The 15,381-nt window shown below is 42.1% G+C and overlaps 1 protein-coding gene across 1 annotated transcript in view; it reads left to right on the top strand.

Annotated features, from left to right (window-relative positions):
- The window catches only part of fhdc1 (FH2 domain containing 1), a 65,625-nt gene extending 50,977 nt beyond the window's left edge, over positions 1-14,648 (top strand). The window contains exons 4-11 of the mRNA XM_068008092.1: positions 5,685-5,770; positions 5,878-5,978; positions 6,623-6,693; positions 6,799-6,906; positions 7,260-7,330; positions 9,439-9,556; positions 10,961-11,125; positions 12,168-14,648. Coding sequence (XP_067864193.1) covers positions 5,685-5,770; positions 5,878-5,978; positions 6,623-6,693; positions 6,799-6,906; positions 7,260-7,330; positions 9,439-9,556; positions 10,961-11,125; positions 12,168-14,648 — 3,201 coding nt within the window. The remainder of the gene's footprint in view (positions 1-5,684; positions 5,771-5,877; positions 5,979-6,622; positions 6,694-6,798; positions 6,907-7,259; positions 7,331-9,438; positions 9,557-10,960; positions 11,126-12,167) is intronic.
- The last annotated feature ends 733 nt before the right edge of the window (positions 14,649-15,381 follow it).

The following is a 15,381-nucleotide window of genomic DNA, read 5'->3' as shown; positions in this document are numbered from 1 at the left end:
TATATGTTTCAATGAGATCATCTCTCATTCTTCTAAACTCCAGAGAGTATAGGCCTATTCTACTCAACCTCTCTTCATAGGACAACGCTCTCATCCTAGGAATTAATCTAGTGAACCTTCATTGCACCACCTCCAAGGCAAGTATATCCTTCCTTAGATAAGGAGACCAAAACTGTACACAGTACTCCAGGCGAGGTCTCACTAAAGACCTGTACAATTGCAGTAAGACTTCCTTACTCTTGTACTCCAACCCCCTTGCAATAAAGGCCAACATGCCATTTGCCTTCCTAATTGTCTGCTGTACCTGCATACTAACTTTTTGTGTTTCTTGTATGAAGACACCCAAGTCTCTCCGAGCACCAACATTTAATAGTTTCTCACCATTTAAAAATTATTCTGTTTTTCTATTCTTCCTATCGAAGTGAATAACCTCACATTTCCCCACATTATACCCCATCTGCTACCTTCTTGCCCACTCACTTAATCTGTCTATATTCCTTTGCAGATTCTTTATGCCCTCCTCACAGCTTGCTTTGCCACCTAGCTTTGTATCATCAGCAAACTTGGATACATTACACTCAGTCCCTTCATCTAAGTCATTAATATTTTTTTTTTATTCCTTCACGGGATGTGGGCGTCGCTGGCGAGGCCAGCATTTATTGCCCATCCCTAATTGCCCTCGAGAAGGTGGTGGTGAGCCGCCTTCTTGAACCGCTGCAGTCCGTGTGGTGACGGTTCTCCCACAGTGCTATTAGGAAGGGAGTTCTAGGATTTTGACCCAGTGACAATGAAGGAACGGCGGTATATTTCCAAGTCAGGATGGTGTGTGACTTGGAGGGGAACGTGCAGGTGGTGTTGTTCCCATGTGCCTGCTGCTCTTGTCCTTCTAGGCGGTAGAGATCGCGGGTTTGGGAGGTGCTGTTGATGGTACACACTGCAGCCACAGTGCGCCGTTGGTGAAGGGAGTGAATGTTTCGGGTGGTGGATGGGGTGCCAATCAAGCGGGCTGCTTTATCTTGGATGGTGTCGAGCTTCTTGAGTGTTGTTGGAGCTGCACTCATCCAAGCAAGTGGAGAGTATTCCATCACACTCCTGACTTGCGCCTTGTAGATGGTGGAAAGGCTTTGGGGAGTCAGGAGGTGAGTCACTCGCCGCAGAATACCCAGCCTCTGACCTGCTCTCGTAGCCACAATATTTATATGGCTGGTCCAGTTAAGTTTCTGGTCAATGGTGACCCCCAGGATGTTGATGGTGGGGGATTCGGCGATGGTAATACCGTTGAATGTCAAGGGGAGGTGGTTAGATTCTCTCTTGTTGGAGATGGTCATTGCCTGGCACTTATCTGGCGCGAATGTTACTTGCCACTTATGAGCCCAAGCCTGGGTGTTGTCCAGGTCTTGCTGCATGCGGGCTCGGACTGCTTCATTATCTGAGGGGTTGCGAATGGAACTGAACACTGTGCAGTCATCAGCGAACATCCCCATTTCTGACCTTATGATGGAGGGAAGGTCATTGATGAAGCAGCTGAAGATGGTTGGGCCTAGAACACTGCCCTGAGGAACTCCTGCAGCAATGTCCTGGGGCTGAGATGATTGGCCCCCAACAACCACTACCATCTTCCTTTGTGCTAGGTATGACTCCAGCCACTGGAGAGTTTTCCCCCTGATTCCCATTGTCTTCAATTTTATTAGGGCTCCTTGGTGCCACACTCGGTCAAATGCTGCCTCGATGTCAAGGGCAGTCACTCTCACCTCACCTAGATTGTAAATATAGATTGTAAATAGCTGAGGCCCAAGCACCGATCCTTGCAGCACCCCACTAGTTACAGCCTGCCAACCTGAGAATGACCCGTTTATCCCTACTCTCTGTTTTCTGTCCTTTAGCCAATCCTCTATCCATGCTAATATATTACCCCTAACCCCATGAGCCCTTACCTTGTGTAACAACCTTTTATGTGGCACCTTATCGAATGCTTTTTGAAAATCCAAATATACTACATCCACTGGTTCCCCTTTATCTACCCTGCTGGTTATATCCTCAAAAAACTCTAATAAGTTTGTCAAACACGATTTCCCTTTCATAAAACCGTGTTCATCCCTATGGAAACCATGGGAAATCCACTACAGCTAGAAAGTTAGCTAGAGTTTTAGCATTTAAAAGTGAATTAGCAGTTGCATGTAGAGATTGTGGCCTCATATGTCCTCTCCCACTTTTGTTGTGAAAATGCAGTAATTTGGGTGGGTAGGAGCAGAATTTCGAGCAGGACCAGATAATGCTGGGTTCCGGCCGCTTTTCCTACCCTTTAAAGTTTCCTCTGGATTTGGGAACAGCCTCATAATATACTAGAACTAGGGGCCACAGTTTAAAAATAAGGGGTTTCCCATTTAAGACGGAGGTGAGGAGAAATTTTTTCTCTAAGAGGGTCGTGAGTCTGTGGAACTCCCCCATAGAGCGGTGGAGGCAGGGTCATTGAATATTTTTAAGGCTGAGTTAGATAGATTCCTGATTAACGAGGGAGTCAAAGGTTATAGTAGGTCGATGGGAAAGTAGGGTTGAGGTCACAATCAGATCAGCCATGATCTTATCAAAAGGCAGAGCAGGCTCTTAATGCGTATGTTCGTATGTACATGTCAGCAGGTGTATTATGGAACATGCAAATGAGGAAAATACATCAGATAATGTACTTCCCAGCATTTGTTCCCAAGCAACGCTGAGCGAAAGGGATACTTTATGCGATCCTCGCATCCAGTATTGCGAAGGGTTTCCAGGATTTAAAATTCAAAAAGCGATTGATTGCAGTACATAAACTAACCTATTTTTAAAAATGGGGCATTTAAAAAAAAATCATTTGGGGTGATAGGACTGTGTGCTCACTTATGCTGCAGCAAATGCCACAGCGAGTTTCCTCCCCCTGCTTGAGATGGGTGCCTACCCGAAATATTTAAATGCTCCTGATCCTGGGAAGTGGGACATGGGCAGGGGTGGAACAGGTTGGGAAGTCCCTCCATGTTTAAATTGGTGGAGCAGGATCAGAAGAAATTTGACGCCTATTAATTCCAGTTTTTAAAACTTGTGGTGTGTTTGAGCTACTTGCATACTAATCTAGCACTATAATTTCTGACTCACGAGTATTTAAGTTTTTCTCTCCTTGTATTTTGCCCTCTAATTACTATTTACCAAGCTGGTTGAGACTAAATTCAGAAAATTGGAATGTTTATTTTTTACATAAATACAGTGCTGCAAACTGGTATCAGTAAAAGTGACCATGAAGCAATCGGATTGTCGTTAAAAACCCAACTGGTTCACTAATGTCCTTTAGGGAAGGAAATCTACTGTCCTTACCTGGTCTGGCCTATATGTGACTCCAGTCCTGCACCAATGTGGTTGACTCTTAACTGCCCTCTGAAGTGGCCTAGCAAGCCACTTCAACTAGGAATGGGCAATAAATGCTGGCCTTGCCAGCTTCGCCTGCATCCCAAGAATGATTTTTTATAAAACTTCAAAAATCCACTTGCTGATTTCTGTTTTGAAAATGGCAAATTGCTGCTCAATTAACTAAATGCATAATGGTCCAACAAACTTCTGTAGATGTAGAAGTTAAACTCTTCCACTGTTAATCAAAAAAAACCTCTCCAAGTTATGTGCCATGGTGAGGGAGGTCTGGCATGTGGCAACTAGGAGCAGGCCTCTACTGTTGGCTCACTGCAGCCAACTTCTTGGAGGTGTGCAAGCATGGCCCACAATCTCTTTCTTCCTTCTGATTTTTCCATATGTTGTTCCATCACTCCATGGTACAGCACAGTGATGCACCAGTATGATGTGCCACAACACAGTGTGGTATATTCAAAACAAGCTGGCATTGGCATCCGCATGTTTGAATAACTCGACAATCTGTTGTATGTGTATTTTTTTTTGTATTATAGTTGATTATTTTCCTTCCTCCTCTCCACCTTGAATCTTCCTCTGCATTGCACCATACCTGGCTAAGATAAACTACAGGGTCTTATCCTCTGCCTCTACCATTACTACTCTATATGGGTGGTTGCAAGGAAGTACATAAGTAGTCTGGGGTGATTTTCCCTCCGTGTAAGGAAATACTTGGTGGCACTGTTGGCACTAACTTGCAATACTTGGATGTCCATTTAGGATCCACCTACACACGTCAACCTAGTAAATTAGTAAAAAACCGGCCAACAGCTTCATAAAAGCTGACACAGCCCCTAAACAGCTGGCAACTCAAAATGGAATATAAGCCTATGACATGCGAAACAGTAACACCGGAAGCGTAGTGGCCCAGCCGCTTGTAACTTAAACTGCAGTTAGGAACAGGAATAGGCCATTCAGACCCTCAAACCTGTTCTACCAATCAATTAGTTCATGGCTGATCTGTTTCTTAACTCCATTTACCCGCCTTAGTTCCATATCCCTTAATACACTTACGCACAAAAATCTTATCAATCTCAGTTTTGAAATTTTCAATTGATCTAGTCTCAACAGCTTTTTGGGGAGAGAGTTCCAGGTTTCCACTACCCTTTATGTGATGCAGTGCTTCCTGACATCACCTCTGAATGGCCTAGCTCTAATTTTAAGGTTATGCCCCCTCGTTCTAGACTCTCCCACCAGAGGAAATAGTTTCTCTCTATCTACCCTATCAAATCCTTTAATCATCTGAAACACCTCAGTTAGATCTCCCATTAATCTTCTATACTCAAGGGAATACAAACCTAGTCTATGCAAACTGTCCTCATAATTTAACCCTTTTAGCCCCGGTATCATTCTGGTGAATCTGCGCGGCACCCCCTCCAAGGTCACTATATCCTTCCTGAGGTGCGGTGCCCAGAACTGAACGCAGTACTCCAGTTGTAGTCCAAGAGCTTTTCCTTGTTTTTTTTGCCACTCTCCCACCTCAGAGCTGTACTGGCCTGGCCGTCATTCCCTCCCAAAGCACTACAACAAGCTGCTCTAAGCCACTCCCAGCATCTCCCCATAAGTGCTTGCTCCCCCTCCTCCCCTCCAAGTAGCGCTCCCAAGCACCTCCTGGCATTCTTGCTGTAAGTGATTGACATCACTGCACACTGTGAGCAGGAACTCTCCATCTCTTGAGAACTCCTGTTCACAGTGTGAAGCAGGATTAATCACTTACAGCAGGAGCGTCAAGATGTAGGAGTTTGGGAGGACCACTTCTGAGCAACTATCTCCTCATTTTCATCTACTAATGTGGACACATGGACAGTGCCCCCCAAAACACCAACTGTCCACAATATGCGTATGGTTGGCAAGTATGTCCACATAACAGCCACTGCTATTTGGAACCCTTCCTTGGCTGAGAACTGGGTGAAACATCAACCAGTGCTTTCCATGTTTGAGAGGTGACTTTACATTTAAACCCTTAGCTCATCCCATTGCACTGTATAAATGCATTGTCTTAGGTTCCCCACTTTGTAAACTTTTATTTTTTTTGCTCTCATTATCACATGCAAAGTAACTGAGCTGCAGGCTTTGGTATCTCTTGCACTCACTTTACTGTGTTTGGCACTCAAAACAGGGCATGTCCTAAATTTTGTCTAAAATTGGCAGAGTAACAAATGCAACGATTGGGACTTATTTTGTTTTTATCCATTGTCATTTTTAAAACAAAAATTGGTAGTAGATTGTATCGATTGAATGACTTGTGTACCTTACAGGCAAAGAAGTTACAAGCCTTCAAAGATGATGTAAACAAGCTATCACTGGCAGATTCATTCATGGTTCTGCTGCTACAAGTGCCAAGGTAAGGTAGCAGTTTACTGCTGTGGAAAAACAGACTGTTCTTCATATTAATAAATTGAATATACAAATGCATGATACATCACTTATAATGATTTTGTTGGCTTGCAGCTATGCTCTACGGATGGAAGCCATGGTTCTTAAAGAAGAGTTTACTCCTGCCTGCTTTGCTTTACGCAAAGAAATGAAAGCAATACGAATGGCTACAAAAGGTAATAAACACACAGGTGAATTACAAAAGTACAACTCTCTGGCGCCTGTCTTCTACTCAGTTGAAATGGATTGGTGTGTGTTTCTAAGGTCCCACTGTAAAGTTCTGTGACACAGTACATTTGTTCCAATGTATGGTGGGGGCCTGGCTCTGAATCTAGCCTTGGCACACGTTCACACTCAGGTCTCTTGTAGCTGGATAACAGTTAGGGATCTCTCTCCTGACTGCGATCCATCAGTCCCTACTAGAACTGTATGTGTGTGGACGTCTGGTAAGCTGTGATGTCCCCCATGATCACATTGACTGTTTGGACTGCCAACAATCACTGTTTAGACTCGCATATAAATAAAGTCTGCTTAGGCGAGGTGCCAGAGGGAGCCTGGTGCCCAAGGAACCAGATCCCATAGAGGTGTCACTGTTTTCAGAGGTGGAAGGGAGAACATTGGAGAGGATAAAAATGTTCCAAATTTGGAATTCCCATCTGATTGGGTATTTGTGCACGATCTTGCCCCTATGGCTGTTGAATAAGAATCAGTAGTTTATTCAGTTACAAAGTTCTAAATGGGCTGGTGACTGTCTCACGATACATTTCACAGTGTTTTTTGGTGCATAACTGACCTTTGCACCCATGTTAACATTTTTCAGAACTGATGACTTGTGAGGAACTTCATGCAATTCTGCATTTGGTTCTACAGGCTGGCAACATCATGAATGCTGTAAGTGATTTTTAATGGCATTTTTTTGTTGTTGTTATTTTTAATACCGCAAAACCTCTACATACGGTTCTTGTCGATCAATGGTTTCTTCCCTTTTCTCTCCAGGGAGGTTATGCAGGAAATGCTGTGGGTTTCAAACTGTCTTCATTGCTGAAGCTAGCGGACACAAAGGCAAACAAGCCAGGAATGAATTTGCTGCACTTTGTCGTTCTGGTTTGTATTCAGATGTTATTTGTAGTCATAAATGCTAGCAACAATTATTTAGTGGTTCATTTTTAATGGTTGGATGAATAGGTTCCCATTTTGTTCAAATCAGTTCAAAAATAGCAATTTCCCAACAAAAATAAAGGGAATTGCTGAAAATTCTTGGCTGCAAAATGGTTAACTTTCCAAGAAGATACATTATCAGCTCTTGGAGAACTTAATTCACTTTTCACTTGGCACACCAGAATGAACCTCTGAGATTATTGACTACTCTAAAGGAAGATAAAATGTTATTCAGTTGTGTCATTTATTCTTCATATAAAAGAGATCAAGCCCGTAACAATGAACTTTTTGTCAAACAGGAAGCACAAAAAAAGGATGCAACTCTTTCAGCTTTTACTGAAAAGTTGAAGCATGTCCAGGAGGCAGCCAGGTAACATAATTAAGTTCTATTTCTCTCTTCTCCCAACTTGCCCCCGCCCCCGCCCCGGTCTTCTGTTACAGGTTAAAAAAAAAGTAAGAAACAAATCAGAGGTTTGAAAACAAATGTCATGGCAATATTAATGAAGCAGATGGTTATCAAATTATAAATGTGTCCCAAAAATATTTAAGAATAGATTGCAGAGAACTCATATTTAAAAAAAACTTTGGAAGACACACCTAAAAATCTTAAGATCACACATACTTTCCAGATATTCCATAACCAAACCCTCCTGCAGCTGGGTTTAATGAAATGTTGTGTTTGTTATAATCCTTTTGTTTCCATCACGTACCTGTAGTCTACTATCTAAACATTAGCACTGCTTAACTTTGTTATTACCTGAATGTTCATGCTAGATAAAGCTGACAGTGCAGTGTTGGATTGACAAAAATACACTGCACCCAAGGGCCTGAGCAGCCTAGGTGCAAGATAAACTCTAAGCACAGTGGGTAACTGCACTTAAATGATATGTTGCTGGGAGAAAGCTCTCACATTCAATCCCTGATCTGTGCCAAGTTAGTCGATCTCAGAACAAGAGAGGTTAAGATTTTTGGGTTAACCAGGCGTTACTCTATCCAGATGCTGACAGATTTGCTATGTATTTCCAGAATTTTCCATTTTTATTTTAAATTTCCAGCATCTGCAGTTTTTCCTCTATTCTCATTGGAGTTTTAGCACTGCTCGTGTATGAGTTATTACGCTTACAAGCAGAGTGCAAAAACATGAAGGGGGGAAAAGAAAGAAAACTTTCATGTGTCACTTAGGCCTAAAGATAACATTGCTGCACAAAATTTTGTTTTTTTTAAAGTGCATAATTGGGGATTAAAAATAACTAAGTTGCCAAAAAGATGTTTATGTTTGTGTGGAAACTTATTAGGGCAGGCTGTGTCACTGATCAGTATGACAGGACACTGACTCTCGCCCTTTATTCCATACAAGGTGCCCATGGTGTGAGATGGGGAAGGACAGGGATAAGGAGAGGCACTTTCATTGAGGGAGGGAAATCAGTCTGCAGTATGGCTGTTCAGTCTTGAAGATACTTCAGGAAGTGTGGCACAGATGCCCGGGCTCACTGGAAACAAAATAATGTTTGTAGGATATCCGGAGTTTTCAACTTACCAATTTTCCCGCTGCTCATGCAGCTCCAAGGATCCCCACAGCCTATCTCTCCACACCTGACATGAGTCCGACTATTGGTAGGGCAAACGCCTCACCGGCCATACTATTCCAGCATCCTTTGAAACCCAAACAAGTCCCACCATTGATAGGACGAATGCCCTGCTGATACCCTACTGGTTCCAGTGCCCATTAAACCCAGGGCAAGTGCCCAGAGGCCTACCTGATCCACTGGTTCCAGCACCCTTCAAACCCATGCAAGCACCCAATAATAGAACAAATGCCTCAGTACTTCCAGCACTCTTGATCTCCTGTGTATCCACTGGGAAGACAAGAGGGGAAAGTAAGTTCAAAAGCAAGAGAGGCAAGAAAAGAAAAAGGATGTTCTTTGGTGTCATCATTTTTTTAAGTTCCTGTTTTCAGTATTTAGGAGTTAAAAATTTGGAGTTAAATGCAAAGGTGGAAAATTGCAAAAAAAAATAACTTGGATAAATGAAATAAAAACAGAAATTACCAGATCGGTCAGCATTTGATGAAGTTTCCTCCCCGAAACATCAATAATTTGCCTTTACTCTTTACAGTTGCTGACTTTCTGTGTATTTCCAGAATTCTCTGTTTTTATTTCAGATTGCCATCATTTGCATTATTTTTTTTATTCAACTTGGATAAGTGTTCTTTTTCATAACTAGTGCAGGCTGTGGTTATATAACAGTACATGTACACAATATTATAGCTACTGGAACAACATACTTATACAACGAACTTAGTTATGCTTTTCCTTTTATAATACTGCATCATATATGATTGATCTGTTGTACTTTCAAATACAATTTTACATTATGAGGGTTTCTCCAAAACCAGCAAATGGTGCCACGCATAGGCATGTCTAAAGCTTTTTTTATTGTGAAACTCTGATGCCTTGCTTAGATGTATTTTCCTTTCAGATTGGCGGTAGACAGCATTGATGGCGATCTACATTCACTTGTCAGCAGAACAAGATGGCTGCAAGTAAATTTAAAGCAAGACTTTGAACTCCTGCATCAAGTGGAGGATTTCACTCAGGTGAGTCAGTGTCAAAAGACCCCTCCCATACATGTCCATGTGACAGTTTTGTGGAGCAGAGAAGATTAATAAATTAACACTATACTATTGAAGATATCTGATGACAGTATTCAATTTAAAAAGAGCATGGAACACTAATCTGTTTCAGTAGGTAGCCTAAACCAGCAAAATTAACTAACACAGCTCTGTCTGTTGGTCTGCTGCTAATCTTAATCTCTTTACATTGTGCCTATCTCAAATGTCTATGGTTCCTCGTGGGCTTTGTTTCAATTTGTAGAGAATGCTCAAAGTTTAGTTGTTGAATACAGAATTTATCCCACAAGTGAGGAGATTAAATAACATACAATTGCTGTGTACTTTAGTGACTTGTGGCAGTCTTCCCTTGTGTGTAATAAATCCATGTTCAATACCTAAACGAAGAGTATTCTGTTTCTAACACAGTTCTAGTATTAAATATCTGTTCAGAATTTTTAAAATGATGTGTACAATTTTAATGAACCATTATAAGGGCAAAGAGTACTTCATCCTCTATCGTATTATTATGCCTAAAAAGATCTGGCTGCCATTTTGAAAACAGGAATTTATTAAGAAATTAGGGCAACATCATAAAACCATATTTTAAGTTAATAATAGGGCTAGATTAAAATTCCAGCTCAGTTGCTGGCAGTATAAAGACGGAGCAATATAATATTTAGCATCTCTGCCTGCTTAGCGCCAAATAGAGGAATGAATTCTGAGTGTGCGACCTAAGGCCGGAAGTATCTTTTTTGAGAGTTAAACTAATTTAAAAGGTTGAATTGTATACCTGCTAGCCGCAGGACAATGTGTAATTACAACATGCACGTCCAAGGAAGAAACACTTATGCAAACATCAGTCACAAAGGTAGAAATGACATTGGAAGGGTGTGGATTGCAGGGGCTGCGGAGCTATCTCATAGGTTAATAGTTAAAGCCTCCATACTTGAAAACATTCTGTAAATGAGGAAGCCATGGATGGCCAATTTACTGAACAAGTCGGGGTATGCACACATATTTCTATACATGTATTACACTAGGAAAAGTACTGTGTATTTTTCCATCAGGCCAAAACAAACAAGATCAAACTTTGACAGATACAGTTCACTGTTATTTTTATGATTAAACTTATTAGTCATCCTAAATGGCAGGTGTTGGCTATCTTTTGGTATCTTTAGATCTTAGTTACTATATTTTGGAAGAACAAGGAAACTATTTTTATAGATGTTTTCCATAGTTGCTGCAGTCCAGAAAATCAGATCCTAAGACCAGTTTATTGTAATGTGACTGTTGGATTTTGTTGCAGTTAAAATTTATTGAAAAATGTATTCCTGGTTTCTTTGACTTCCATCTAGTGTTTGCTAAAGTACTGCATATGTTTCACTACAGCAAGCCTTGAGAGAAGTGGACAGGTTAGAGGAAGAACGAGCGGAATTGCAGAGGGAGGCCAACACTCTCATCGACTTCTTCTGTGAAGACAAAGAAACAATGAAATTAGAAGAATGCTTCAAGATATTTCGAGACTTTTGTGACAGATTCAAAAAAGCTGTCAAGGTAAGCTGGTGCACAGCCCCCTCTGATCTTCTGAAATGGCTGCAGTTGCTTTGTGAACCTTTCTCTTGATGTTTTAAGTGAAACCGTTCCAGGGATTTCTAATAGCCTCACTATCGTTAAGGGTCGATGATCAAGTTCACTGGAACGACCAGAGGAAAGTTCTCTTACTGTTCAACCTGAAATTTTAAGATAGCCTTAAAATAAGACAACAGCTGAAGTTATCGTAAATACAGCTGTGTATAGCATCACACAACCAGACAAGCAGATAAATTTTACAACATAGAAGTTGAGTGCGACAGCTGAATTGGTGAACGCACTGTTCAGTGTGTAACTGAATCATAGACCAGGAAACCCTTAGGTCTAGCCCTTGGCCTGTGCTGATTTGGTTGTTCTCAGCCAGGGCAGCAGTAGGGGCCTTATATTGGCCTTGTTGCCCCGGAGCTAAGGAGGGGAGAAATTAGACAAAGTTTCCATTCCTGATTGCCAACCAGTGATCCAAACTAAAATCTTTATGCGTGGACATCTGATGAGGACAGAATCAGGCTCGGCTGTGATAATCCCCTGTGGTTAAAATGCCTTTAGACACTCGCCTGTGAATGGCCATTTTGGCCAAGGACCAAAGGGCTGCTGGGATCTGTAGAATGGTACCTCAGAAAAGGTCAACATCTTTACAGGAGGAGAAGTTTGTACCGAGCAAATTAGTGTAAGAAGAAAATGATCCCTCATGAATTCTGTGTGTGGCACTCACCCACATTTTCTCTCACAGAATTGAAGGTCTATAAGTCTTTCTAACCGTATGTCTGTAAATGACATTTCTGTGAAATGTCATTGTTCAAAATGTTATTATAAGATGTTTATCAAACCGATCGGGGTTTCTGTTTTATACATTGGTGCAAACATGATGCAATAAGTATCAACTGTTGATTATAATTGATGTGGGCTTCTTAATTTAATTTATTTTAAACTTTACAAGAGAAATTGTCATTGAACTAAAATGCTAAATATTTGATGACTGAAAAATTGAAATCTCTGCATCCTACAGGAGAACAGAGACAGAGAAATCCAAGAACTCCGTCAACAGCAGAGGTTAAAGGAACTGGAAGAGAAACGGCATTCGTGGGCTGCTGGTGAGCGAGGTATATTTGGAAGGAGTAGTAGTGAAAATGATGTGGAACTGCTCATCAAGGATGGACTTCATGACCTTTTGGCCTTCACACAGCAGAGAACTCAAAGCCCAGGGGGTGCAAAAAGAACTAGAAGCAGACGTGTCCGGTCATCTGGAGGCTCAGTTGTGGACAGCCATTTACTGTCCTTTTTGCAGGCAGCTAATACAGATGAGCAGGCAAAGTCAAACAGTATCCCTCGTTCTATTGCGCGTTGCTCTAAGCAGAGAGCAGCCTGGCAAGAGATGTCACAAACTCAAGAAGGAAGCTTGGATAATGCGTACTTTGACTCAGACCAGGGCTCTTCTCCTGGTGCAGCTGCAAAAGACAGTCTTCGCCGCACAGCTTCAGCTATACCTTGCACTACCGGGAACACAGAGACTACTTATACAACAAACTTTGGCAACACAAAGACTGATATTGGAATCGGTCAGAGTGGACATAATGCGTACAATAACAATGAGAATATAAAACAGGATAGGGACTACACAAAGCACACAGATACCATGAACTTAAACCAGATGACTGCATCCAAAGAGCAGTGCAAGCTTCTTGAGGGTTTACAAATTTTCAGTTACTCCAATTCAAAAGTAACTGATTCTAGCCAAATGACAACCTGTGACGATGTTACACTAACAGACCTAGAGTACACCGAAGACTTGAGTTTGCAAACTCCTAGTAAAGATGTGAGCTTGCAGACTCCTGGTACAGATGAGAGTTTACAGACTCTTGGTACAGATGAGAGTTTACAGACTCTTGGTACAGATCTGAGCTTGCAGACTCTTGGTACAGATCTGAGCTTGCAGACTCCTGGTACAGATGTGAGCTTGCAGACTCCTGGTACAGATGTGAGCTTGCAAACTCCAGATACAGATGTGAGCTTGCAGACTCCAGATACAGATGTGAGTTTGCAGACTTTTGGTACAGACGTGAGCTTTCAGACTCTTGGTACAGACGTGAGCTTTCAGACTTCTACTGCCTCCGACTCAAGTATACTTTCTTCCAGTCTAGGCTCAAAAAGACTTAGTTGCTGTGATAGTGACTCTTACTGTGTTACAAGATCTCTCTCATTACCACAAAAGGAGAAGAATGAAAAAAGCACTGAAGTGTCCATACCGAGCCCAGATACCATAACATCACCTGGTAGCTTTGCTTCAAATAAAGAGTGTGGGACAGTGTTTTTTGTGCTGGGATACACAGATAATGCGGATTGTTCTGGATCCTCAGAGAAATGTGAAATAAAAGCTGTGTGCCAAGAAGTCAAAGAAGAATCACGTAAGGTGTGTGAAAACCAAGATCATCATACCAGAGATCAGACAGCAGCTTCTAATGATTTGGAGCACATGACGTGGGACCATCTTTCCATTCCTGTCACTGAAGAAGTAACCACTCATAACATTTCTGCTCTTGAGGCAGTCTCTGTTAAAGTGGGTTTACCAAAAGAAGCAAAGCAGGTTTCCAATTTAAAGCAGTCTAGTACTGTTAGAGGGAAAGCAAAGGCAAGTCCAAAAACAACAGTGCATTGTTTCAGTAGTGCAATCCATCCCAAATCTCCAAGGACAGCAAGCCAGTCTAATAATGAGGAAATAAGAAGGGTTTTGCCAATATCAAAGTCAACTAGAAGATCAAATAGTGTTAAAAGACCGGAAACAAAAACATTAAGCGGTGATGAACTAAAACAGTCTCAAAAGGCCTCAGGGTTAAACAGCTACTCAAAGACTTCCCGTAGGTCCAGCTATCCAGTGGCAGATCAAAAGCCAACAAAAGGGACCGTTACTTCAGGTAACTCATCAAACAGTCTGCCAAAGCGTAAAGATTCCCTTAGAAAACCTAGTGCGAAACCAGTCCGAAATATCTCCAGGCTGAAACCTGAGGAAAGCACTAAAATCTGCCGCTCAGTCACGAGAGGTCTTCCTAAGACTAGTGCAGACACAGGCGGAGCAACAGAACCCATGGAAAGAAATGGTGTGGCCATGCCAAATCCAACTCCCAGCTTTGCCAGAAACACTGTGGCCTCCTCCTCTCGACGCCAGAGGGCAGACTCCAAACGGATTCAGGGCACACCTCAACAAACCTCCAAGCCAACAAATCTTACCAGAGCCCCTTCACAAAAGCAAACTGCAGCCAAGTGCACTGGAATAAATCACACAAAGAGCAGTGAAAATGCTAATGCAAAAAGGACAAGTAGCCAAAAACTGGTGAGCAAGCCTCAAGATGAGAGTAAAGTACCAACCTGTAAAACACAAACCACTTACACAGGAAACAGTACTTTGCTAAAATCTACAGAAAAGAAACCTATCCCAACAGCAGACTCCAACAGAAACAGGAAAACCCCAGAAAGAGTACTGAAGTGGAAGTGAAATGCTCTTATCATGTGTAGATTAGGGCAGTAGCAAGTTAAAGATGATGGGTGGACCTTCCTGCATCTCTTTCAACTTTTCACTGGTACATAATGCTGTTCCGCATCGGGTCAACCTGACAGTTCTTGTCTGCCAGAACGTTAGACTCCCAATCAGAGGGCCGGAGTTTGAATTCCAGCGTCGACTGATGCTCCAGCTTCAGTGCTGTAAACCAGCCAAGGTCAGCCAGGCTTCTAGAACTGTGCTCTATGGCACCGTGGAGGAGGTGGAGAAACTGCCAGGACCCACTCTACCTTTCAGAAGTCCACCTCCTGCCATCCAGTCACGGAGTGAATTGATTCACGCAGAAATCCGTCGACCAGATCCCACTTTTTGTGACAGCAGGAGGCAGGAGTTGAAGACCTAAAGGTGGAATAATAATTGTAAGAGAAAATGGAATTCACATTCAACTGATGCTGAACCAGAACAGTGCAGCATGTTGACTAGTAGCAACATGATTGCTAATTCCTCAGGAAGAAGTACTGGTGCACGGTATTTTGCAGGATTGAGTTAGAGTGCTGCTTCTCTGTAATGGATTTTGATGCATTACATGAAAATGTCAAAAAGCTAAGTTAGCTTTATCTCTCTTTGTGGTTAGTGAATGTATCTCTTTAAAATGTGCGTCAATGTTAAATCTTCAAATCTTTAGAAGGTGCATATTTATCATTACGGTGGGCTGCTACTTTTTAAGGGG

This window comes from Heptranchias perlo, chromosome 1 (genome assembly GCF_035084215.1).
Source record: "Heptranchias perlo isolate sHepPer1 chromosome 1, sHepPer1.hap1, whole genome shotgun sequence".
NCBI classification, from domain to species: domain Eukaryota; kingdom Metazoa; phylum Chordata; class Chondrichthyes; order Hexanchiformes; family Hexanchidae; genus Heptranchias; species Heptranchias perlo.
The sequence above is the reverse complement of the archived record's forward strand: the minus strand, read 5'-3'. Positions and strand labels throughout refer to the sequence as shown.